The 24531-nt window shown below is 33.4% G+C and overlaps 1 protein-coding gene across 3 annotated transcripts; it reads right to left on the minus strand.

Annotated features, from left to right (window-relative positions):
• Window positions 1–21263: 21263 nt before the first annotated feature.
• LOC142615264 (pentatricopeptide repeat-containing protein At1g53600, mitochondrial) lies at window positions 21264–24531 on the minus strand. 3 transcript variants are annotated; one of them, XM_075787996.1, is made up of 2 exons: window positions 21843–24531; window positions 21264–21664 (listed from the first exon to the last, which is right to left on the minus strand). In XM_075787996.1, the coding sequence occupies exon 1, from the start codon at window positions 24432–24434 to the stop codon at window positions 22266–22268; it is 2169 nt and encodes a 722-aa protein (XP_075644111.1). In that variant the 5' UTR covers window positions 24435–24531; the 3' UTR covers window positions 21264–21664; window positions 21843–22265. The 3 variants fall into 3 exon arrangements, with proteins under 3 accessions (XP_075644111.1, XP_075644110.1, XP_075644109.1); XM_075787995.1 differs by having other exon boundaries at window positions 21264–21680; XM_075787994.1 differs by having other exon boundaries at window positions 21264–21747.

A 24531-nucleotide genomic window follows, 5' to 3' on the forward strand; every position in this document is an offset into this window, starting at 1 on the left:
TGTATTTATTATTATTATTATGAACATTCATTTTTTTAAAATGCTAACTTGCAAAATGTCTATAATATGCATATTATTAACTCAATTTTCTATTTCTAAATTTTATTAGATCTTATTATAAATAACTTTCTCGTGCCTCGCACGGGTTTGCTACTAGTATGATGTTAAATTAAAACTTTATAATAGTTATATCGTAACTAAAATTATGATGTTTAAGACATCGTAAAGAATAAATGTTTGTTCTTTTAGCTAACTCTAATCCATGATCAACAAAAGTACTCTTAAGAAAGAGACACATTAAGATGAAGCTAGATAATCTTCAAGCTCAAAAAATAGTTTAGAACCTTAAGACACCAAAGATTAGGCCTCAAAATATATTAAACATCCATTATGGGTTTGCTTAATATTATTTTTTATTTTTTAATATACTAATAAATGACAACTTAGTTGTCTCTTTTTATAAATAATTCGAAGAATCTAAAAGGGATACAAATATATTACTTAAGATTTATCTAGTAAAAAATAAAACTTAAACAAAAACAACATAAACTAAAAATAAACATAAAAAATAAATATTTTTGTTAAATTTGAACCGACAAACATATGTTATTATTTATTTAAGAAGCATAGAAAAATATGGAAATTTCAATGTTAGTATTTAAATTTTTGTCTATTCATACCCTATCTCCTTCGTCTTTATCCTACAAATCAATTTTTAACTATTTATACGAGAGATGCTTAAGCTTTAGAGTTTCTAAGCTCTAAACAAATTTCAATATCTAAGTAAATTCATTGATATTATTTCAAAGTAACTATTTTTATTTCGATCCAAAGTTTTTACTTTCAGGTGTTAAACTGGAAGTTTTAGTTTAAAACCTAATTATATGCTACTTAGTTGGCACGATAATTTACAAGCGTACTAATAACAGATTAATTAAACTTCTTTTAAAATGAGAACTCTTTTATCCTTAACATTAATCAACTCTTCACTCCCTAAGAAATGGGGTCTCAATAATAATAGATTTTGTATATTGCAGTGTTCAAATGCTTGTTGGGGGCACATTGTTAGCACAAAACAATGAAGAAACACTTTATTATCTTAGTTGAAAAATTGTGGGGGAAATAAGCTGTTGAATAAAATTTGGAAAAGATACATTGGCAGGGATACCTTGATCAAGTCATGCATCAATTTGGTAATATGGTTGGTGTCCTAACAAAACTTTATAGCACGTATCAGCATTAATCACGTAAAATAAAATTTTAGAATACAATTGTTTGATGATTCTTAACTAATCATTAGCCAAATTAATGATCAATTTGCATTATGCTACTTAATAAACCAAAAGTTTTAATTCAAAATCTAATTATATGCTACTTAGTTGGTGTGATAATTGGTGCCTTGCTATTCATATGGACAAATATTAGAATGAAAATCCCATTTTGGAATTAGAATGACCGTAGTTGCGATACCCTTGCTAATATTAAGAGCATTTCAATGCTTAATCTAATATAAAATTAAATTAAAAATTTCTAATAATTATACCATAACTAAAACTATAGTATTTAAGACAACATAAAGAACACACTTTCAATCTCTTAGCTATCTAAATCATGATCAACAAAACTACTCTTATGAAAGAGGCAAATTAGGATGAATGTGGAAAATCTTCATGCTCGGAAAAAATTTTAGAGCCTTAAGTCAACAAAGATTAGGGACGAATGTGGAACATCTGTATGTCCATGATGGGTTCGTTTAATATATATATATATATAAAGCCTGATAAATGCTAAATTAGATATTTATACATAATTAATATAAAAGGGCTACTGATATATTAATTAGGAATTATCTTTTTGAATAAAAAACTTAAATAAAAAATCATAAAAATAAACATAAACATGGAATTTATATTTTTTTATTTTTTGAATTCACAACATATGTTATTCTTTATTCAAATAGAAGCATAGGAAAATATGGAAATTTCAATGTCAACATTTGAATATTTAGGCTTAAAGCCCTTTCTCCTTATCTTTTCACATAAAAATCTTCTTCTTCTTTTTTGTTTATACGAGAGAAGTTTAAGTTTTTGAGTTTCTAACCTCTAAAAAAATTCACTATCTAAAGATAATCTGATTTTATTTGTGTGACATTTCTCTAATTAGTAATTTCATTGATTAAGATTTCAAAGTTTCCATTACAATTTCATAGGGTCCCCAACATATTTTAAAAAGAAAGCTCCCATAAGTAATTCTCGATGTTTTTGAAAACCCAAATCATTACCGCCATGTAAAACATGTGTAAAATATGAAATAACTCATCGTTTAGTGTTTACTTAGTTTCAAAAGAAATAACTTGTCATTTAATGTTTACTTAATTTCAAATAACTAGGTGATTTAGGGAGCAAGTCCAAACACTCATTAGAATTGGTGGATTAAAATTATTGGGGTTGGACTCATTGTTGTGAAATTTAATAATACTCGCAAGTGCACGAACAGTACCAAAGTATAGTTTAACAATAACAAGTTCGAACCCACAAGTAGTTTAACAAGAATGAGTTCAAACCCACAAGGATTTGTATAAATATAGGAAAATTAATCAAATCTTAACCAAATTAATCCTAATCTATTATAATATAAATTGGTTGTTTTAAAATTAAATAAACTATGAAAATAATTAAACTAAGAAAACTTATAATATAAAACATTATAGAGATTAAACAATCTTGAGAAAATGATTAAGGTTTTCGAATCCACTTTATTACTTCATATCAGCACATCTATACTACTATATAAGGGGCTTTCCTAGTTTGGGATCCTCATTATCATAGTTCAAAAATACCCCTAAATCCTAAATTTAAGTAGAGACAAAACTTAGGGTCATCTCAATAAAAATACATTTCTATCTCCCACATAAAACACTTCATACAACCACTCTTCCACTAATCCATGTCTTTAAAACTACCTACCTTTTTTTCTTCATTTTATTACTATTTAAAAATAAATAAAAACATCTCACATTCCCTTTTTAAAACCCAAATCACACCTTAATAAAAGTCTCTGCTCATGTTTCTTTCTCAAACTGAAATAATAATAAAAATGAAAAAGGGCCTGAAAATTCTCAAGCATACAACTTCAAACTTACACCCAACAATTTAAAATTCCCCATTATCATCAACCAGTTATATTGTTATCCAATCTCTCCTCATTCTTGTCTTCAAGTTCTCTCTTTTATACTGAGAGCAAAAACCATTTTTCGCATTTTGGTAAAAGGTGATTATGTACTAGAGGGAACACTCCAAAAAAAATTCACAAGTTACTTACTCAACGATTTCTACCTATTTATGTTAGATAATTAAGTAGGCTACGTGCATATTTACATTCTAGGTTGTTGTCACTGACATAAAAAAATATGAAAGCAATGGACATCAGTTTGTATAAGACTCGAGTTGAGAAAGAGGGCTAGGCCCAGGAGAGGAGGTTTCAGGGACTGGGGAAGGCGGGTGGATTATAGAGCTAGGGGCGGATCGAAGGTTGGTTTGTCCATTTCTTTCAAAAATTGTTTCCGTTTTATTAAGTTTTAATTGGAACTATTTTCAAGTATTTATTAAATGATGAGAAGGAAAAGAAATCTACAAGTTGGATTGGACTAAACTGAATCGTAGATTCGAGAATGAGGTGGAGCTAAATGTTGCAACTGCTATTTCTCACTTTTTTTTTTGAACTTTTCTTCACTTTTCTAATGTACAAGTATACTTTACAACACATTCAGAAAAAAGGTAGATAAGCTGTTCCCAAATAAACACGCGTATATATGGAAAGTTATAGGATTTCCATGGTGCTTTTGGTTTAATTTTACAATGTAAAATATGTTGCTTATCCAGTTTTAGAATCACTCTCTTTGATAAATCTTTACCACTATCTTCTAAGCAACACTTGGATTATTTATTTATTTATTTTTACTTTGACCTTTATCATAATTCATGGTTACTATGTTTTTGAATCATAAAAATATTTAGGGATGTCATCAAAAAAGACAAAACCCTCTAATTATGATGAATGTAAAGTGACACCTCTCTCATGCCAGGTTCCAACTATGTTTCACGGGTAAAACTTAGATACAATACCTTTGCTAAGGACATATTTTATGTAATTGGCTAATCCTTTGACAAAACGCACTTTACTTGTATTTGGGTAGATATAGGATGTGTTTAATACTTCAAAGAACATGTTATTCAAGTCTAGTATTAAAGCCATGAAGATTGGACCAAGAAACAAGTGAAGAAAAGTTGTTCACTAAAGCTTGACAGATAGCTTGACAACTGCGAACAAATAGCTCGATAGCTGCTCGACAGATAGCTATTTATCGAGATTTAATGAGGCTCGATAGATACTATCTATCCAAGTATCTATCGAGGTTACAGAAATCAGAATTTTCAGATTTGATTTTCAGCCCATGCTGACATGTATGTGTAGGGTTTCTTTTTTTACAACCCTAAACATATATAAGGCTTATTTTAAAGGCCATCACACAAGAGAATACAAGGAGAACATATGTAAAAGGTGATCGATGCCTTATTCTCTCCAAAAAGAAGCTACTGCGTCTTTGCGCCTTAAGGTTTTGTAACCAAGTGCTTCTTGATCTTCATTGTTAATGAAGTGAAGAACTTTGCAGCCAACATTCTTCTTCCTCAAGTTGGTGAGTGAGTAACATACTAGGATTCGTGCAAAGGAGTTAGTCACGTATTGGGATTCGTGCATCAAAAGGGTGGTGTTCATATATTGAAGAGTTCAGAGGTTCTGAATCGGTAGAAGGTTTCTGCCGTAAGTTCATCTATGGGGATTGTAGAGTCTAGGGACAAAGGTTTTGTACTAGATCTAAAATGTCTCTTTACTATAGTGAATTGCTTTTTGGGAAGGTTTCCCCCCAAGTTTTTTACTGTGAAATTAGTTTGTTTCATTGGTTTTCCTAGGTCATTATATTTTGTCTTATTTACTTTTCCGCTGCATATGATTTCGACATGATATTGATGCTTGTTTGTTTTAACAAGTTTTATGCATAATAAATCTAATTAACAAGTTGGGTTTAAAACTTGTTAATTCTATCAACCGGGGTCTAAATTTCTCAACAACCTTAAATTTCCTTTTATAAATTTTGCCATGTGTCTTATTAACATTTTCATTAAATGGTGTTAAAGACCAACTATTTCCAGTTAGAAAATTCATCTAAAGCTGCAGAAAAACCGATCTGCACAAGACCCAACATAAACCCATTGAATTATTGAAACTCAAACATAGACAGTAGACCCATTGAATTATAAAAAATTTAACATAGAAAAGATAGATCAAAGAAATAGATACAGGATCTAAGAGGGTTATAGAGGGATATAGGTCAAGATGAGAAAATGAAAGAGCTGATCTATTATGGCTAGCTCCCTCAAGCTTCTCTCTTAGCCCAATCCCAAAATCGAGACCATCCTTCACTGCCACAGCAGCTCACCATCGCCACCCCAGTGTTTCTCTTTCATTCTCTCTCATCTTGACCTGTCTCTGCTTCTCTCTTTCTAAGACCCCCTTAGGTTCTTTGATTTTTCTCTCTTCAATCTACCCAAGTCTCTCTTCGATCCAACTCATAAAATAAAATAAAACAATCTCAAAATAAATCAACCTCAAAAGCCAAGAATTACCCACAAAACTAAACCTTGGGCTTGAGATTGGACATGTCATCAAAGATAGTAAGGAAACGAAAGGGAAGTGCTACGAGAGTGAGAGGGAGGAAGTTCGTTAGTGGTGCAACCCTGGTGAGGCTTAGTTGGTGGTGGGCCATTGGAGGATGAGGGCCAAGGCTGCCAAAGTGAGAGGGAGGTCACTAGAAACCCTCTTTCCCAATCCAACACTATTGTTGCTCAGTTGGGATGATTTGGTTTGTTAAGAGGAGCTTGAGAAGCTACCCATCGTGGGATGAAAGAGCTTTAGCATTTTGTGTTTCTTTGATTTCAGGGGAAGGTGCAGAGAGGTCTAAGTTCAGTTCAAGGGAGAATAGAGTTTTTTTTTTTTTTTTTTGTGATTGCCGTGATTAGTAAACAGCCACGAGCAAAATTTTAAGAGGAGAACTTAAAGTACTGTACCTAAGTTACTGTATCTAAGTTTTGCTCATGTTTCACACTCAGATGACTTTGTTCTCAATTCTCACCCTTTAAAAAACTAAAGAGGGATTTGGAGTAAATTTCATTTGCAACTTTACTTCGTGATTTATGTTCAAGCTCTGATAATTAATGGAAGTTTGATCCTAGAGAGAAATACTATACCAAGAAAAGAGTTTGAGTTCTTTTGAATATATAATTCAATAGAACTCATTAGATCAACATGCACAACCACTGCCCCCTCCAAAGTATGGAATGAGATCATAAGAAAAAATTAAGATACTTTAGACAGCAATTTTAGTAAACTAAGTAACTAACACCTACAATGAAGTTTTTTATATATAAAAAAAAATCCCAAAATCACACCAAGGAATTTTATTTAGTAAAACAAACTTAATACAGTGTCCAAAAAGTATAATTCATACTTTATTGTGAGTTCACTAAGCATTAAGGATTAGTCATGCCATATAGAGAACTGAAAGAAGTGTTGTGAATATTTGGCATACAGAGTCTGATGCTTTAATTGCCCTCCTATTTTCTGTGTGACCAAATGTAATTTGTGCCTCAAATCAAAATGCAATGAAAAGAAGTAGAAAAGGGAACTTTTGTATAGATTTGGTATCCAAAGCATGACGCTATAATTCAAATATTAGATTACTCCGAAATAGCATTGAAATCATATGTTCTAATGTGGATTTATTTATTTTTTGAAACTAGCTGCATGACACTCCTAGTGAGTATATAAATTTTTCTAGTTTCCTAAAAACATATACAAAATTATCACCCTTATCGTAGCTTTAATATATATATATATATATATATCCCTTATTGTACCATTTGTAAATGATAACCATGAATTTTTTTTTTTTGGATAGAGATAACTGTGACTTAAATCTCAAATACTTAGCTATTCCTTTGTTTGGATTGAGGGGAAGGAAGAGGAATAGAGTATAGTATATTTGACCCTTATTATACCATTTGTAAATGGTAACCGTGATTTTTTTTTTTTTTTGATAGAGATAACCATGACTTAAATCTCAAATACTTAGCTATTCCTTCATTTGGAATGAGGGGGAGGGAGGGAGAGTAGGGTAGATTATAGTAGATTTGACCTAAAATTAACCTATTTTTAACCAACTCAACTATACTCCCATCCCTTCTACTCCCCCTCTCTCTCCCCTCAATCCAAACAAGCCCTTAAACAATATGATGAGTTTAATACTTTAAGTCTCTCAAGTAATAATAAAAAATTGAAAATCTACAATTCCATATGCTTTTTTGGAGGAGTTTCAACTTATATGGCGTCTACTCCTGATGATAGCTCTTTATCATCAAACCAAAACACCAATCAGTTTTTGGTGTGTATATTGAATCACAGATCTTTTATACAACCATCAGAGACTTTATCAGTTGAGCTAACTAGAACCCACCAATTCTGTATGTTACATATCCATAAATAAAACTTATTACTCATATGTTATAAGTGAATAAAAAATTCCAATAAATTAGTTAAGTCCTCAAAATCATGAATGACTCAAAGTTCAATTTTTTCTCAAAAAAAAAAGTTCAATAGGTTTAAGAGAAAATTATTTTTTTAAAAAAATAAATCACCACTCAGATTGGGTAGTTAGCAATCTCTAGGCAGGAGAGGAAAAATTCGAAAACTCGGCAACAAGTGTTAGGTTCTAAGACCATAAGGACTAATGTATTAGAACTTTAATATGTATTATGTTAGCAAACCATGATCAAAACATTTAGTCTTGGTTTAAACTTGCTCAAAGTTTGGTTTAATGTAAGTTTGGAATCGAGTAGTTGCAGGAAATTACTGTTCTAATTCTGCACGGCTCGATTGATCGAAGAATAAACTTGATCAATCGAAGAATAGACTCGATCGATCGAGAATCATGGATCAGGAATTTTCTGCAGAATTTTAAGTTAGCCCAAACAGCAATTCAAGCCCATTAAGGATTAGAGTTTTAGATTACTTCTCCCACTATATAAAGGAAACCCTAAGCACGTTTTTAAAGGCTTCTAAAAGAGAGAATAGTGTGCCTATTTTTGTATTTAGGGTTTGTACCTAAAGGCTCTCTATAGTCTTTTTTATGCTCTTTATGCTGTGTGTGTGAATCTCTTGTAACATCTAGAGGTGTTTGCCTTCACATATACTTAGAGTTATCAAGATCTAGATTGATGTCAAGAGCTAGGTGATCAATTCAGTTGCAAATTCAAGAGCTTAAAGATATACAAGCGGGAATGCTTGTGCTTGCTAGGAATTCAAGAAAGAAGTAATTCGTGAACTCGGAGCTGTCACATGGTCGTGGTAGTAAGTTTCGTACTCGAGGTAGTAAGTTTCGTACTCGAGGTAGTAATAGGATGTTAGTGGTTTAAGTCACTATTGTGTAAACTTCAATTCTTTCATAGTAGATTCATTTTACCTTGAGGATAGCTAGGTTAAATCCTCCCCAGGTTTTTTACCGATTTGGTTTTCCTAGGTCATCATATCATTGTGTAATTTATTTTTTCCGCTACTTTGCATGATATGATTTATATGTGTTAACCTAGATCTGCATAATTTACCTAAGTTAATTACTTGGCTAAATAACTAGGTTAATCTGGTTGTATTTAAGGGGTCTAAAAACGTATAAGTGGTATCAGAGCAAGTTAGCTCTAGTGTTTAAATCTTTGATCTAAGAGTTGATCCTTGATCCCTGTTATCATGGACAATTTGAAGTGTCTTTCTGCTCATGTTTTTGATGATTTGAATAAAAAGGACAATGTTGTTTCTGTTATTCTTTTTTATGCCTGTGAAACTCTCCATAAGGAATTATTGAAATCTATGAAAATTGCTAAGAAATTCAAGGAAGAGTTAAAATTGGCTAATCTTGAAAAAGAGGAATTGGTTGTTAGATTAAATGAATCTAATAAAAAGAATGAATTTTTGAGAAATCAAATTTCCTCTCAAGATGAGAAAATGAAAAGTTTGGAATAAGAGTTAGTTGAATCTAAGGCTAAAATTGAAAATTTGACTAGTGTCAAGCCTACTGTTGATAACAGAAGTGTTTCTATTTCTCTTAACCCAAAAATTGAGAAAGTTTATTGTTAGGATTAGTGCCCTTAAATCCTATTGTATGATACTATGTGTATGATATTATGTATGACTTAATGTTGTGTTTAATAAAATTGTTTTATTATTATCTAAAAATAATGGTAACATGAATATTGGGACATTATCATATAGTCCATGAGATGCATTGTATGTGATTTATGTGATTTAGTCACTGAAGATGTAAATCACAAGTTCCTTGTAAACTCAAAATGTATTTCGTAATCGGTGATGAAATTGGACATTTCATCTGCGAAGACTATAACATATCAATTAAGATGATTTGTCTTGATCATAGAAATGAAAATTTCTAATTGGTATGTTGATATGTTTTAAGAGTTAAAACATATTGAACTGGACCGTTGTGAGATTTATTATTCTCCTAACGACTGTGAAATGAATAATAAACTCAAGACTTATATTTGCATGAACTCTTAATCCTGAGAGAATAATGGACTTGATCATGAGGTGTAGGTTGCTTTGATATATCAGGAGTGAGATCTATATTTACGGTCAAAACTTCAATATGTTAGGCAATCACATTTAGTTTTGATGGAACATATATTCTCAAGATGAAATTCATAGTCTCTTAATGGAGATACAAAATATTCCATTGAGATAAGTTTAATGAATTTGTTATTCAGAGAGTTAGACCTAACTACTTTAGTAAGGAGTTACTAAAGTATATATATTTATGGAATTGAATTTCATAAATATATGATGAATAACTTAAAGGATTAAACTGGGTACCCAAGGATAAGATGTAGTGATTTACAAAGTGACAATCTACGTTCATGACTTTGTGTTACCACGAATATTTTATGAAGGGGTTGCACCTACAATAAAGTATTGGAATATAATTTATAAATAAGGCATAGAGTGTAATTATATTTATATAGTGGTATTAAATATAATTAATGGTAACTTTGGACTTGTCAAGAGTTGACAGAAAAGCCTAAGGCCCATTGGAGCTAGTGTCTTATTGGTCTCTTTTGGTCCCACTCCAAGCCACACACTTAAGCCCAATTAGAAAGGCCCAAAAGGCTAGCTCAATTAAATAATCAGTTAGCTATAAAGGGAGAAACATACAGAATTTTCTGTAGAGAATTGTTAGAACACTATTACGAAGTGGTGTAAGAAGTGTTAGACACTTTGACATTCTCCATTTGTAAACTGATTGAGAGACCACACATCTTGAGCGTTAGTGGAATTGGAGTGAAGATTGAAAGTGTTCCCAAGTGTTTCTGGTCTTCTGTTTTGAAATTCACCGCTCCAAGGTACACTATCTTGTTCTTAAATTCAGAAACTTACATAGTACATGTTAACTCTTATGAATGAAGTAGATCCGTTATTTTTCCGCTGCGTACATGCATATTTCCATAATTTATATCCCTCATTTCAAGAGGAATAATAAAGAAAATGCTTATTTTGCTAGGCTAGAAAAAGGTAAAAGTTTTGATGTAGACGTTGAAGTTTCTAAACCAATGTCTAAACCAGGGTGGTCGATACTGTACCGGTACCGGCCGTATCGGCCGGTACATACCGTACCGATCAGTGTACCGGTACCGGTACACTTCTATTTTGTACCGGAAAAAATACCAGCCATACTGGCTGCATTCCGGCCATACCGGCCAATTTTGGGCAATATCGGCCCGTACCGGGCAATATCGGCCCGTACCAGGCATACCGGCCGGTACAGAAAAGAAAACTTTTTTTTTAGTTTTGTAATTTTTGAATTTTTGTAAGGGCATAATGGTAACTTATTTACATTAACTTATTAGTATTATTTGTTTTCTTAATATGCAATGAACAACTAAGCTTTTTATTTTTTATATTGTGTTTTTATTTTTTCCTTTTAGTTGATACTAAAGTTTAAAACTATGAATAATTTGTTCTGAATTGAGGTAATATTTTATGATAAATTTTTATATTTACTATAATATAAGTGAAATATTATATGCTTATAAACATAGTTCTAGAGATTTTGGTGTGTATAGAATATATATATAATAGCGGTAAACCCGAAACGGTACACTAGTATTGACCGGTATTCGAAATATATCGTACCGGTGGTCAAACTGGTACAGCCTCCAATACGGTATTGACTTCCTTGGTCTAAACCTATAGTTAGAGAGCATAACAAATCTGTTTTTGTGCCTACTTGTCACATTTGTGGTGTTGTTGGTCATATTAGACCAAATTGTTCCTTGTTGAGGCAAAAACCAAAATCTGAGACTAGATTTGCTGTTCGGAATACTGATGTTCCTAAATTTGTTCTTGTTTGTCACTTTTGTGGTGTCTCCGGTCACATTCGTCCTAATTGTCATAAATTGAAATTTAAACATTCTGTATTTGAATCTAGGATATGTGATGATATTTCTCCTGTCATAAGTCCATATAAATTGTTTCATATTCTTTTGAAAAATTTGAGCTTGTTGGCTTTTGAAAGGAATTTACAGGATTTCAATCTTTCTTAATCCCTCAAATACACTCTAGTTCTAATGGATTTTCACCTACAAAGCCGAAGACTCGTGCTATATGGGTGAGAAACGATTCTCTAAGGTGAGTGTTGCTAACTTGTCCCTGATTTAATTCTTTCAATTTTTTGTGAACATGTTTTGTTTCTGTTTTTGGTTGTTTTGTTTTTTTTAGGTTGTTTTTTTATTAAAAAAAAATCCAAAAAATATTGAAAATTTTCAAAAAGACAAAAATATTTTATTTTGTGTCTAGTTTTATTTTTTCTTGAGGATTACATGAATTATAATATCTCTCTTTTGATTTAGAACATGCTTGACATTGTAGAAAACCTTGAATAGTATGTATTATATAAGTACTATATAAGTGCTAAGCTATTTTTGATTTTGTGTGAGTATGTACTAGTTTGTACATGTACTCATGAGTTAATTAAGAAATTGAAATTTCTTGTTTGTGTACCCTCTATAGCTTAGTTAAGCATTATTATGCATAGCTTTGCATTGTTCATTTAGTATAATGTGTGTCTTTTGTTTTTGGTCAAAAATTTTTTAAACCAAAAAGATTTTTATTTTTTTTTGTATTATACATCATTTATGTGTAATTGAGGTTGGCCATATTATCTTTACATAACTTGTTTATGTACTTTGTTTAGCTTAGATGAGCTTACTTTGTTGCACTTTACTAGTTTGAGCTTTGTAGTGCATGTTGTGTGGGAAGATGTTTATAGTTTTTTTATCACTTTGTCTTGATCTTGAAGTCACATGTCTTTGATTGTCGGACTTGATCTTAATGAGAAAGATATAAATAACTATCTCACCACTGTTTACTAGCCAATCTGTACACCTTAGTGCATATCATAAAATTTTGTTCTCGAGAAAGTGTAGCACATGCACAAAAAGAACATAAGGTATAGCCTCGGTTTAAATGCTAAAATTGGTGTGTACATTATTGGACTAAAATTAAATAAATCAAATAAAATTGGTGTGTACATTATTTTGGCTATTTTTTAAAAAGTTTCTAATCAAATAAAATTGGTGTGTACATTATGAGGCAAATCAAGAAACTTACATGATTGCAAGTTTGTTTTCTAGGAGATATGAGAGTTATATGATGTAACTCTTTAAGTGATAGTCTCTTTCAAATTTATGTGATGAATTTTGTAGAAATTGTAATTGATTTCTATCTACATATCACCTCACATGTATCTCAAGCTATTGCTAGTTGTACACACTTCACAAGTTATTCTTTGCTAAATTTGGCACATGTTATTGTGTGTGATCTTGTTGTGGCCATCCAAGATTATGTTTTCTATGGTGTTTGATGCAAAATATGGTTAAGAGTTTGAAAATATTTGTTTTAAAGATCTGGGTTAAATTCAAGGGTTTTCGAAAAACTTTTTATCTCATATTCATACATTTCATTCATAAAATACTATGCTTTGAGGAGTTTCTGCATTAAAATGCTTTATTTTTCAAAATTTTGATTTTTCTAGATTTTCAATCGATCGAGTGTGTTTTTCTACTGATCAAAATTGTGATTAAAATTTTGGTTTGAATCTGCTTGGCTCGATTGGTATTCGATTGATGCTCGACCGATCGAAACTGAAAATTTTTCAGTTTCTAAGTTTTTGACCAAAATTTTTTTTTCATGCATTATTTATGTTTAGAATTCACATGCATTGCATTTTTTTGTTGTATCCATCTTACAGTCATATCTCTCATTGTTTTCACACATAACATGCATACATTTTGCTAAATTGGGTACTCAACTTGATTTAAAAATTGATTGATTAATTTTTGAGTCCTTTGTACATTCTAGTATATGCTATGTTTTATGTATGAACTGCAGAAAAAATATTTCTTAAGAGATATGATGGATAATAAATGTGCAAATATTTTCTCTACTCATGCAACTATTTATTGGTTACATAGTGTTAAGTTTGCATATATTGAAAGAGAGAATATTTTTCTTCAGGTGAATCCTCAATTTTTTTTAAGCTAGGTTTGTGTGTTTTTAGTTTTCCCCACCTCCTAAATTTTCCCCAAAACTTGTTTTGTTTTTCCTATTTTTATAGGGGCAATTTTTTTTAACCTTTGTTGCTCTTCATAGGGGGAGTTGTCTCTATTCTTTATAGAGCTGGATTCATTTGTTTAGGTTGTCTTTGTCAATACGTGACAAAAAGAGGGAGAAAAAGATATGACATAATTTGGAAAATTTTGTTTTGTTTAGGGGGAGATGAAATTGTTTTTGAAAGGGGTAGAAAATATATTTTTTGATGTATCTAACTTAGGGGGAGAGTTAGTTTGCATATTTGTTGTTTTACAGTTTTTCTGTCGTTCTTTCCACACATGTGTTTTTGTGTTTATTAAGTGTTTCAGGAATATACAGGTTAATTCAGTCGTATTGCTGTCTACACTTGCAACTGATAGATAGTGTTAGGTTGAATTGTTTTTGGGCATTTTGTAATGGGCTGTTTTTGTAACTTTGAGTACTTTGTTTAGTTTGAGTTTTGTCACGGATTGTCAAAGGGAGAGATTATTAGGTTCTAAGACCTTAGGGATTAATGTATTAGAACTTCAATATGTATTATGTTGGCAAACCATGATCAAAACATTTAGTCTTGATTTAGACTTGCTCAAAATTTGGTTTAATGTAAGTTTGGAATCAAGTAGTTGCAGGAAATTACTGTTCTATTTCTGCACGGCTTGATCGATCGAAGAATAGACTCAATCGATCGAGAATTGTGGATTAGGAATTTTCTGCAGAATTTTAAGTCGGCCCAAACAACAGTTCAAGCTCATTAAGGATTAGGGTTTCAAATCTACTTCTCCCACTATATAAAGGATACTTTAAGCACGTTTTTAAAGGCTTCTGGGAGAGAGAAGAGTGTGCCTATTTTTGTATCTAGGGTTTGTATCTAGGGTTTGTGTCCAAAAGCTCTTTAGAGTCTTTTTTATGCTCTTTATGCTGTGTGTGTGTGTGTGTGAATTTCTTGTGAGATCTAGAGGTGTTTGCCTTCACATAGACTTAGGGTTATCAAGATCTAGATTGATGTCAAGAGCTAGGTGATCAATTCAGTTGCAGATTCAAGAGGTTAAAGATATACAAGCGGGAGTACTTGTGCTTGTTAAGAATTCAAGAAAGAAGTAGTCCGTGGACTCAGAGCTATTTCGTGGTCGTTGTAGTAAGTTTCCTACTCGAGGTAGTAATAGGATGTTAGTGGTCTAAGTCGCTATTGTGTAAACTTCAATTCTTTCATAGTGGATTCGTTTTACCTTGAGGATAATTATGTTAAATCCTCCCTAGGTTTTTTACCGGTTTGTTTTTTTTGGGTCATCATATCATTGTGTTATTTATTTTTTTCGCTACTTTGCATGATATAATTTATATGTGTTAACCTAGATCTGCATAATTTATCTAAGTTAATCACTTAGCTAAATAACTAGGCTAATCTGGTTGTGTTTAAGGGGTCTAAAAATGTACAACAAGTATGATTACAAACATATATATTAATACACGACGGTACTTGAAGATAAATAATACGAACATAAAATTTTATGGCAGCACTAATATGAAAAGATCACGCATTATTAATATATATTTTTTATCTGCTTTATTGATCTCAAGGCAAGTCGCCTTGCATGCTCTTGTCTTTTGATTATTCTCGTTTGTCAAGCTATCATGTGTTCCTTTAAATGACTAACCACTGCTCATCCCCAATTGTCGAATTATCAAAAACTTACGTTAGCACTTTTCACATGAAGTCATTTATCAGATTCTTGTTTTGTCTGTCTTTGTATGTAAATGGATGCGAGGATAGTGAACTATTAATATTGTTCATTGGGTTCAAATCAACTCCCTGAATTATCGGAATATATATATATATATATATATATAATATGATATAATATTATTTTTTTCATTTTGATCCCTTAAAATAAAATTTTGAACACTTTGATCTTAAATGTTTTTTAAACCTAGCTGAAATAAGCTCAAATATAATCATCTTAACAATATCTTGATCTTTAAAAAAAAAAAAACCAATAAGAGCATTTACATCAAATGTGTTAAAAAAAGTTTTTAAGAACTCAAAAATGTAATTTATTTAATTTAACAACCCACTTTACAATATACCTAAGATAATCATCTAATCGTGAGACCAAGTTTGTAAAGTCTTTGATAAGTAATTTTCAAGGAAATTGGTATGGAGGAAAAAGAGTAGACTTGTTCTTAACTTACCTATGAGATCAAAAGAGATTTTTTTAGTGGGTTTGGAAAACTTGTAAAATCTACGAGTCCATGTCAAGCCAAAAACACACAAAAAAAAAAAAAAAGAAAAAGCCAAAACTTGTAATATGTTGTATTTGCCCAAAATTTAGACCTAATCACCTTAAAGTCTCAAACCATGAAAAACAAAGTGCCCTCATTTAATGCTAACTGAAGAGGTTCTTAAAATTTAGCAGGTTCCCAAGAGATTATTTCTCCTATCCCCTAAAATGGTACATAAAAGCTAATTAGCAAACTAGATTGTTGTGATATCCAAAAGAGACCACAACTCAAGGTTAACATTCTTCCAAAAATCCAACACAAAAGATTTGATTATTATCCAAAAGTATATACTAGTGTATACAGCCTATTTTCTACCCCTGCTTAACCTTACTGAGAGTAAAATCATCATTTTGGAACATAAAAGCAAAATTGTAATTTTGACAGTTTGATTTCCAAATTCTTCATTTGAAACTAATCTACAAGTCCTAATGATCAACACGATGTCCTAAAAGCTTCAATCAAACAACTAAATCAATAGGTTAAGTTATATAAAGTTTCATGGTTGATATGTATTCTTGTATATCAAGGCTTAAACCATGTGATTATGATTAATTAATTTTGATTGGTTATTAATTGGATTAATTATAATTAATGTGTCAAAATCTCATCGATTTAGATATTAAGAAAGTAATGCCATTAAAATTAGCGAGTAAATCGTGCAAGAAAAATCTTACAAGAAAATAATAATTCTTTATTAAGTTTATTTTATCTCTGGCAGTTTTTTTAACTTGAAAATATCTTTTTGTTTTAATGAGAAACTGTCACATTACCACTAACTAAATAAAAGGTAGAGATTAAAACTCATTACTACTTGTTATTATGTATTTAAAGCAAAAGAAGACCTCCAATTAAAAAAGTACTGAAAGTAAGTCAAATCCTTCTTTATTTTGATTTTTCCTCCTTGGAAAAATAGAGTAAATTTTAAAATTTAATATTAAAAATTACTTGGAGAGCATTCTAATCATTAAGTAGTTGAAAAAGAGCTTTTAAATTTGTAATCATCCTCAAACAAATAAAAAAAATCAAGCTAAAGTCGTATGAAATTTGAAAGCAACTCTCAGACTTACGTTGAGGGGAAATTTTTTAAGAATTAGGGGAAAAAAGGTAACGGCCAAAATATTAAGACATAGGCAAATGAGGAAATTCAATGAAATCGACACTTGTACGCATAACTTTTCGAATTAAGATGCCCATTTTTGGCTCCAACTAAGGTTGGGAATGTTTCACCTGAAAATATATTTTGACCAAAAAGAAAATATTTCAAGTATTTGGTTGATTTCCAACAATTGTTTCGGGAAATATTTTTAGGTGTTTGGTTGTGTTCTTGAAAATGCTCCAAAAACATATTTTTCTACTACTTTTTCACATTTTCTCACCTCCAAATTAGATATAAATAAACAAATTCCAACCCAAAGTTCAAAATAACAAAAAAATTGTGTGAATTAAAAACATAAAAATAAAATTAAAAAAATAGAAGAAACTAATTAAGGCGTTTCACTCACAAGAAAGACTTGTATCGGACAAGATCAATAATGGAATATTAGACAAATAAGAACCACGCATACATATCACACCGAAATTTCTGAAGAATTGACAGTCAACAAATTACACATGAAAACTGGAATCTTCACCGTGTAGCCATACAGAGTAAGAAATAGTGTGTTAAATTCAAACATCCCTTGACCTACCAATGAAGGTTGGTACCTACGGAATCAGTTTTATTACTGATTAGCACTATGATTGTTTTTACCTAGTTGCAATAACAGATATGTAGTGATCACCTAAGTAGAGAAAAAGAATGCTGAAATTACAGTGTTTTTATATATGCTTGCTAGAAATATGAAAGTCTCCAGTATCTATAACCAAAATCACAGTGACAAATTTCTCAAAAATATTTTTATCCATGATGCCGGTAGAAGAAATAATCTGCACTTCCTTTTTCATTAATAAGTAACACACATACCCTATGTGTTCCGAACCCATAACCATACCCTCCACCCTTTTTTATGGGAGAATGAAGTACCATTTGAGCTAGAGCTCTTTTTTTTTAAATAAGTAATGTAAAATTTCTTTTGATAGATAATCAGGAAATTTTTATAAAAGATAGAAAAAAGAGGAATACAAGAAGTTCATGATGATGAACAACAAGTAGAAAAAGGAACAAACAGCTCAACAAACATAGAGAAATTAGGAAACTAAGTTAAGGGAGGACAAAAACTCAGAGAGAGAAGAACGATCAGTGAAACCCCAACACCGAGACCACTCAAAAAGACTACGATGGCATAAAAGTTTAACTCATCCAACATCTTCTCTTTGTCCTCAAAGGATCGATGATTTCGTTCCAACCACACAATCCACATTAAGCACTCCGGAACCAAGTTCCAAATGTCCGAGTTGTGTTTCTCATACCACTGATGCCAGCAAGATAACAAACCCGCCACCGAATCTGGCATCACCCAAAGAATACCAAAGGCCTGAAGCATTAAAGACCAAAGTCCAATCCAACAAAGTTTTACAGAAAAATAATTTGAGATTAGACAGTTTTTTCAATTTATCTTCAAAGCTCAGGTTATTCCTCTCCCTCCACAGACACCACATCTAACAATGCAGGGCAGCCATCCACGACCATTTTGGAGCTAGAGCTCATTAATATCAATTTATTTTATAAGAATGTAGTTGGGGAATATCTGTCAGATTTTGGGCTTCACATGCTTCCATGGGAGCCCAGTGGGGTGGTTGACAGTGGTTGTAGCAGTGGAGAGAAAGTGAATTGTGTGTTGAATTGTGAACCTCTATCTTAGTGGGTTCCTAATGATCTCAACGTGGGTTTGTTGGTTCAGGATTCTGTCGAGGGAATGCAAGTGACTAGGACTGGTCCACCCTCGATTTGGGTGTCCAAGTTGATGAAAATTTTTTGTAAAATGGTGGGTTTCCCTATTGTGAAACACGAAACTCACTGTTTGGCTCTCTTTCGTATCCTGGAACAAGAATGCCTCAAAGTGAATGAAGATGGGGTGTCTAAGCGACCGGCAAACTCAGGGTCACGTGGCCTCAGGGAGCTTAAAGGGCTTATTTCCTATATTAATTATGATGGTGTTGATTCAAGGAATAGGAGTAGAGCTTCTTCGTTTGACTTAGGGGTTGTCCGTAGTTTTAAATGACTTTACGACTTCTTTCTTGGAATGTACGGGGGCTTAACAATCCCCGAAAGAGAGAGGTCTGTAAGAACCTTTTAAAAGAGTGGAAGTGCAATTTGGTATGTTTTCAAGAAACGAAAGTATCTGCTACTGACGTTGCCTTTGTTCAGAGTTTATGGGGTAGTCCTTTTATAGATTGGGCTGTTTTAGACGCTGAGCAGTCTTCGGGTGGGGTCTTGTTGATTTGAGATAAGAGGGTTTTTGAGAAATTGGATATTATGTTGGTCAGTTTTCTGTCAGTGTATTGTTCAGAGGAGTGGTGGATGATTTTGTTTGGGCTTGTTCAGGTGTGTATGGCCCTAATGACAATGGACAACAGCCTACTTTGTGGGAGGAGTTAGCTCGAGTGCGTGCCAGGTGGCCCACGGCCTGGTGTCTAGTAGGGGATTTTAATATAATCAGGTTCCTAAGTGAGAGGCTTGGCTGCGACTCTTTTAGTCCTGCTATGTTCGCTTTCTCGGATTTTATTGAGAATAACTCCTTAGTTGATTTACCTTTAGAGGGGGCCTCCTTTACTTGGTTTAGAGATTCTGGTCTTCCCTCTATGTCAAGAATTGACAGAGCTTTGGTTTCTCTTGACTAGGAGGAGCACTTTGAGAATGTTTCCCAACGGGTGCTTCCTCGTGTTCTCTCAGATCACTGCCCCCTCCTGTTGGAAGCTGGTGTTATTAGACGTGGTCGTAGTGCCTTCAAATTTGAAAACATGTGGTTGAAAGCTGAGGGTTTTGTTGATAGAGTTAAGCTTTGGTGGGATGGTTACAGTTTTGAGGGCTCTCCAAGTTACATCTTGGCCTAAAAACTGAAGGCTCTGAAAGCAGACTTAAAAAAGTGGAACAGGGAGGAGTTTGGTGATTTGACTTTTAGAAAGAAGAATTTGCTATCTGAGCTGTTGGGTTTAGATACGAGAGAGGAGTTAGTGGGTCTTTCAGTTAAGGAACAGAGTCGGCATCTTCAACTTAAAGGAGACATAGAACAGTTGGCTTCTCTTGAGGAGACTTCTTGGAGGCAAAAGTCTCGGGCCCTATTTGTGAAGGAGGGTGATAATAATACTCGGTTTTTCCATAGATTAGCAAACTCTCATAGAAAAGCTAATCAAATTAAAAGGATGGAGGTGGATGGTGTTCTTTATGAGGATGAGTTTGATGTGCTCTCTCAGATAGTTCTCTTTTATCAAGGATTGTATAAGGAAACTGAAATGGAGCGTCCTACTATGGATGGGCTAGATTTTGATCGTATTGATGATGATGAGCAGTTATCCTTAGAGAGGGAATTCACGAAGGAGGAAATCACCCAGGTTCTAAGGGAGGAAGACCAAAGCATGTGTTTTCCATACCAGTAAAATTTCATTGATATCAAAAAATAGAATCACCCAAGTATACAGGAAGTATACAATAAAAGACCATATAATCAACCACTCAAATCGCAAAAATCTATCAAATCAATAACGGACCATAAGGATTGACTTTGCAAAACTGACATCCAATCCAACAAAGTTTTACAGAAAAATAATTTGAGATCAGACATAGTTTTTTCAATTTATCTTCAAAGCTCAAGTTATTCCTCTCCCTCCACAGACACCACATCTAACAATGCAGGGCAGCCATCCACGACCATTTTGGAGCTAGAGCTCATTAATATCAATTTACTTTATAAGAATGTATTTCCCTCGACATTTTTTTTATAATTTATTACAATGGAGGAGTAGAAATTTAGACTTTGGACGTTTTCGTTGAAAACACCAGGGGTGCCAGTTAAGCTATAATGCTCTTGGCATGAAATCCCTTGTCATGTAGTAGGATAAATCATAACCCTTGAAAACATCATATATTTGTTGTTATTCACCCACAAATCCATCACAAAAGTTTGTAGGAGATACAGGATGATGCAATAAATTTATATTTGAGGTCTGGCAAACAATTATTGGAAATACTTTCAATCAAAGGGTATGCTATTTTTACTTCTTGTAGTTCAGAAAATTCACACTCAATATAAAAAGAAGATAATTAGGGTTTTGTGTGATTAGATTACAACTCTTTTTCCTTTTATTTTCCCTTTGACAAAACAAATAATATTTTCCACAAGAACCCTGACCCTGATGATTTAAGTCATAGTTGCAGTTGTTCTTAATAACATAGATCAGAGATGTTAGAAATCACCTTGTAATCTTCTAGGTGTGATCATCAACAACAGCAAAGCAGTAATTGAAGAGAGGACTAATTGCCAAATGTGATGTAAGACTGCTTGGGAGCTTGAGAAACCATAAAACTACGGAATTGATTATGCTCATCTCCAATGAAACTCGGGGCAGAATATATGCACAACGTTCCAAAACAGTGTCTGGCTACCCTATCTCCAGAAATGGAATGGGAAGAGGGCAGAGGAAGCAAAGCAATGGTTTTGCAGCTGTGGTGTCAAGCATTCTGAAGGAGGGAGACCCTTTGAGCAACAACATAAAGATGTAGATACCTTATAATAGAGGTTGATACAAGCATTCTGAAGGACTCTTAAAATAGCAACAATTATTGTCATCAAGCAGAATCCTGGGCTAAAAAAGAATGACGAACTGGTCTAAAAAGAACACACAACAACGACAAGTACCTGTTGGGGTCATTTAGTAGAACAAGCTCCTGTATGCTTAACTGGGAGTCCAAAAGGATTACAGCCTTCACATGCTAGGAAAATTTTTATACCAACAGCACAAAGTGAGATGCCTTCATCAAAATTGTTGCAAACGCCCAGCCCCTACAAGTTTCCAAAAAGATGTTGGCTGCATATTAAACCATCATTACCCATTGAAAGAATGATGGCTTTTCTTTTAATTCTTTTCAGGAAAAGTATCCTAAGAAGCTGTGTTTCCTTCCGAACAAAGCCTTGAGACCAGCCTCAAATAATCAACCATAAGAAACAGAAGAAACTCAAATCATATATGAGATGATAGCTCCCACAGATATCTACAAAAAAACACTGGTGGTAGTTACCTCTTTTGACATGTATATCATTTTAAAGAAAGGAAACCAGTCATTATCTGCTGTACTCCAACTGATTCATTTCCATTGACATGGTCCAAAGCATAACATATATCCTTTCAAAGTCCATATGATATTGATATCCTGCATGAAACATATGAACCTTGTCTTTCACTATTATCCAACTGCAACCTGGATTCTTCCTAATCCCTTTTGATTTTTTGGTCATTCTGACTTCATCACTATCCTCCTTTTTCCCCTCAATGGAATATAAGTTGGATAAGACCACATAAGGGGTTGCATTATCAGGCTCCAATTTGACAAGTTGCTCAGCTGCAAGCTTTGCAATATCAATACGTAAGTGGGTCTTGCTTGCGCCAAGAAGAGCCCCCCAAACTCCAGAATGGGGTTCAAGAGGCATTGAACGGATCAAATCAATCGCTTTGTCTAGAAATCCAGCTCTGCCAAGGAGATCAACCATGCATGCATAGTGGTCAGGCCCCGGTTCAATACCATATAACGAATTCATTGATGTAAAGTAGTTCCATCCTTCTTTCACAAGTCCCACATGGGTGCAGGCTGAAAGAATGCCAAGAAATGTGATTTGATTTGGTTCCTGGCCTTCATTCTGCATTTTTTGAAATAATTTAAGTGCTTCTTCCCCAACCCCATTTTGGGCGAATCCAGTAATCATCGAGTTAAAGGACACAATATTGGGTGCATTGATATTTTTGAAAATCATGTAGGCATCATCCACATTTCCACATTTTGAATACATTGAAACCAAAGAGTTTTGAATGGACAAATCAAATTCCAAATCCATCTTTACTATGTGAGCATGGATTTGCAGCCCTTGGTTAAGTATTGCCAAACCAGCTGAAGCACTAAGCACACCACTCAAAGTAAGAGGATTTGACCTGACTGCTTTCTGAAGCATCTCTATAAACCAACAAAAGGCCTCCTCATACTCCCCGTTATTCACAAAACCAGAAATGACAGCCGTCCAAGCAATATCATCTTTCTGAGGCATCAATTTAAACAATTGGATGCATTTTTCAGTTATCCCTTTGCTCGAGAATCCTGTAATCATGGTTGTCCAGGAAATTACATCTTTTCTGGGCATCATCTCAAAAAGTGTAAAGGCTTCTTCAATTGAACCATATTGGACGTAACCCGCAATCAAGGAATTCCAAGAAACCACATCTTTCCTACTCATCTGATGAAATATCTTTGTAGCTACATCTGTACAACCAAATCTGCAATACATGGTAATAATAGAATTTCCTAAGAAGACATCAAAATCAAATCCCATGCATGAAGCCAATCCATGCATTTGAATCCCTTCTCTATACCTACCAAGACTACCACAACCATCAAACAGCACGGTCAAGGTAGTAGAATTAACCTTCACTGTTCCTTCCCTTCTCATACTCGAAAACAATTCAAACCCATCTTTGAAACTCTCCATTCCCATGTACCCATCAATCATTGCTGTCCAAGAAACTACATTCCTCTCTGGCATGATATCAAACAAATTTCTAGCATCACTTACCCTTTCCTCTTTGCAATACCCATCAATCATAGAGCTCCAAGAAACCACATCTCTCTCCCTCATACCCTCAAAAATTCGACCTGCCTTTTCCAACCTTCCCGTCTTCAAATACCCATTTATTAGAGCATTCGAACAAACCGGATCCCGCCACTGCACTGGCATATCAGAGTAAAGCTTCTCAGCCTTGTCAAACATCCCTGCCCGTACATAACCAGTGATCACTGCAGCATAAGAGATAGCATTACGCTCAGGTATCTCATCAAACAACTTAACAGCTTCTTCTATCACGCATTTATTCCGAATATATGCCGTGATCATGGCATTATACGAAGCAGTGTTTCGCTCAGGCATTTCATCAAACAGTTTCCGGGCTCTGACGGTCTGGCCACTTTGACCATAGGCAGTGAGCATGGCAGTCCAAGAGATGGTATTTTTGTGGGGCATATGACTGAAGACGGACTCAGCTTCTTTGATATTACCATTTTTTCCATGTTTTGTGATCTGGGTGTTGCAGTAAACAAGAAATTTGCTGGTTTTGTGGTATGAAGCAGACTGGAGATTGGGTTTTGATAGAAAAAGGGTGGAGAAGCACGAGTAATGAAACTTCAAATATGAACAGTTTGAGAGGGAAAAGTGTCTATGGACAATGGTAATAACTCGTGTTGCGGGCATGAGTGATGGTAACAAGTAAAGCCATATCCAGAAGTAGAGTCAAAGTTCTGTGCCTGAACTTACATTAGCTGTTTCCCATGCTTAGGTTACGATGTTC

The sequence above is a fragment of the Castanea sativa genome, chromosome 11 (genome assembly GCF_040712315.1).
Source record: "Castanea sativa cultivar Marrone di Chiusa Pesio chromosome 11, ASM4071231v1".
Lineage (NCBI taxonomy): Eukaryota > Viridiplantae > Streptophyta > Magnoliopsida > Fagales > Fagaceae > Castanea > Castanea sativa.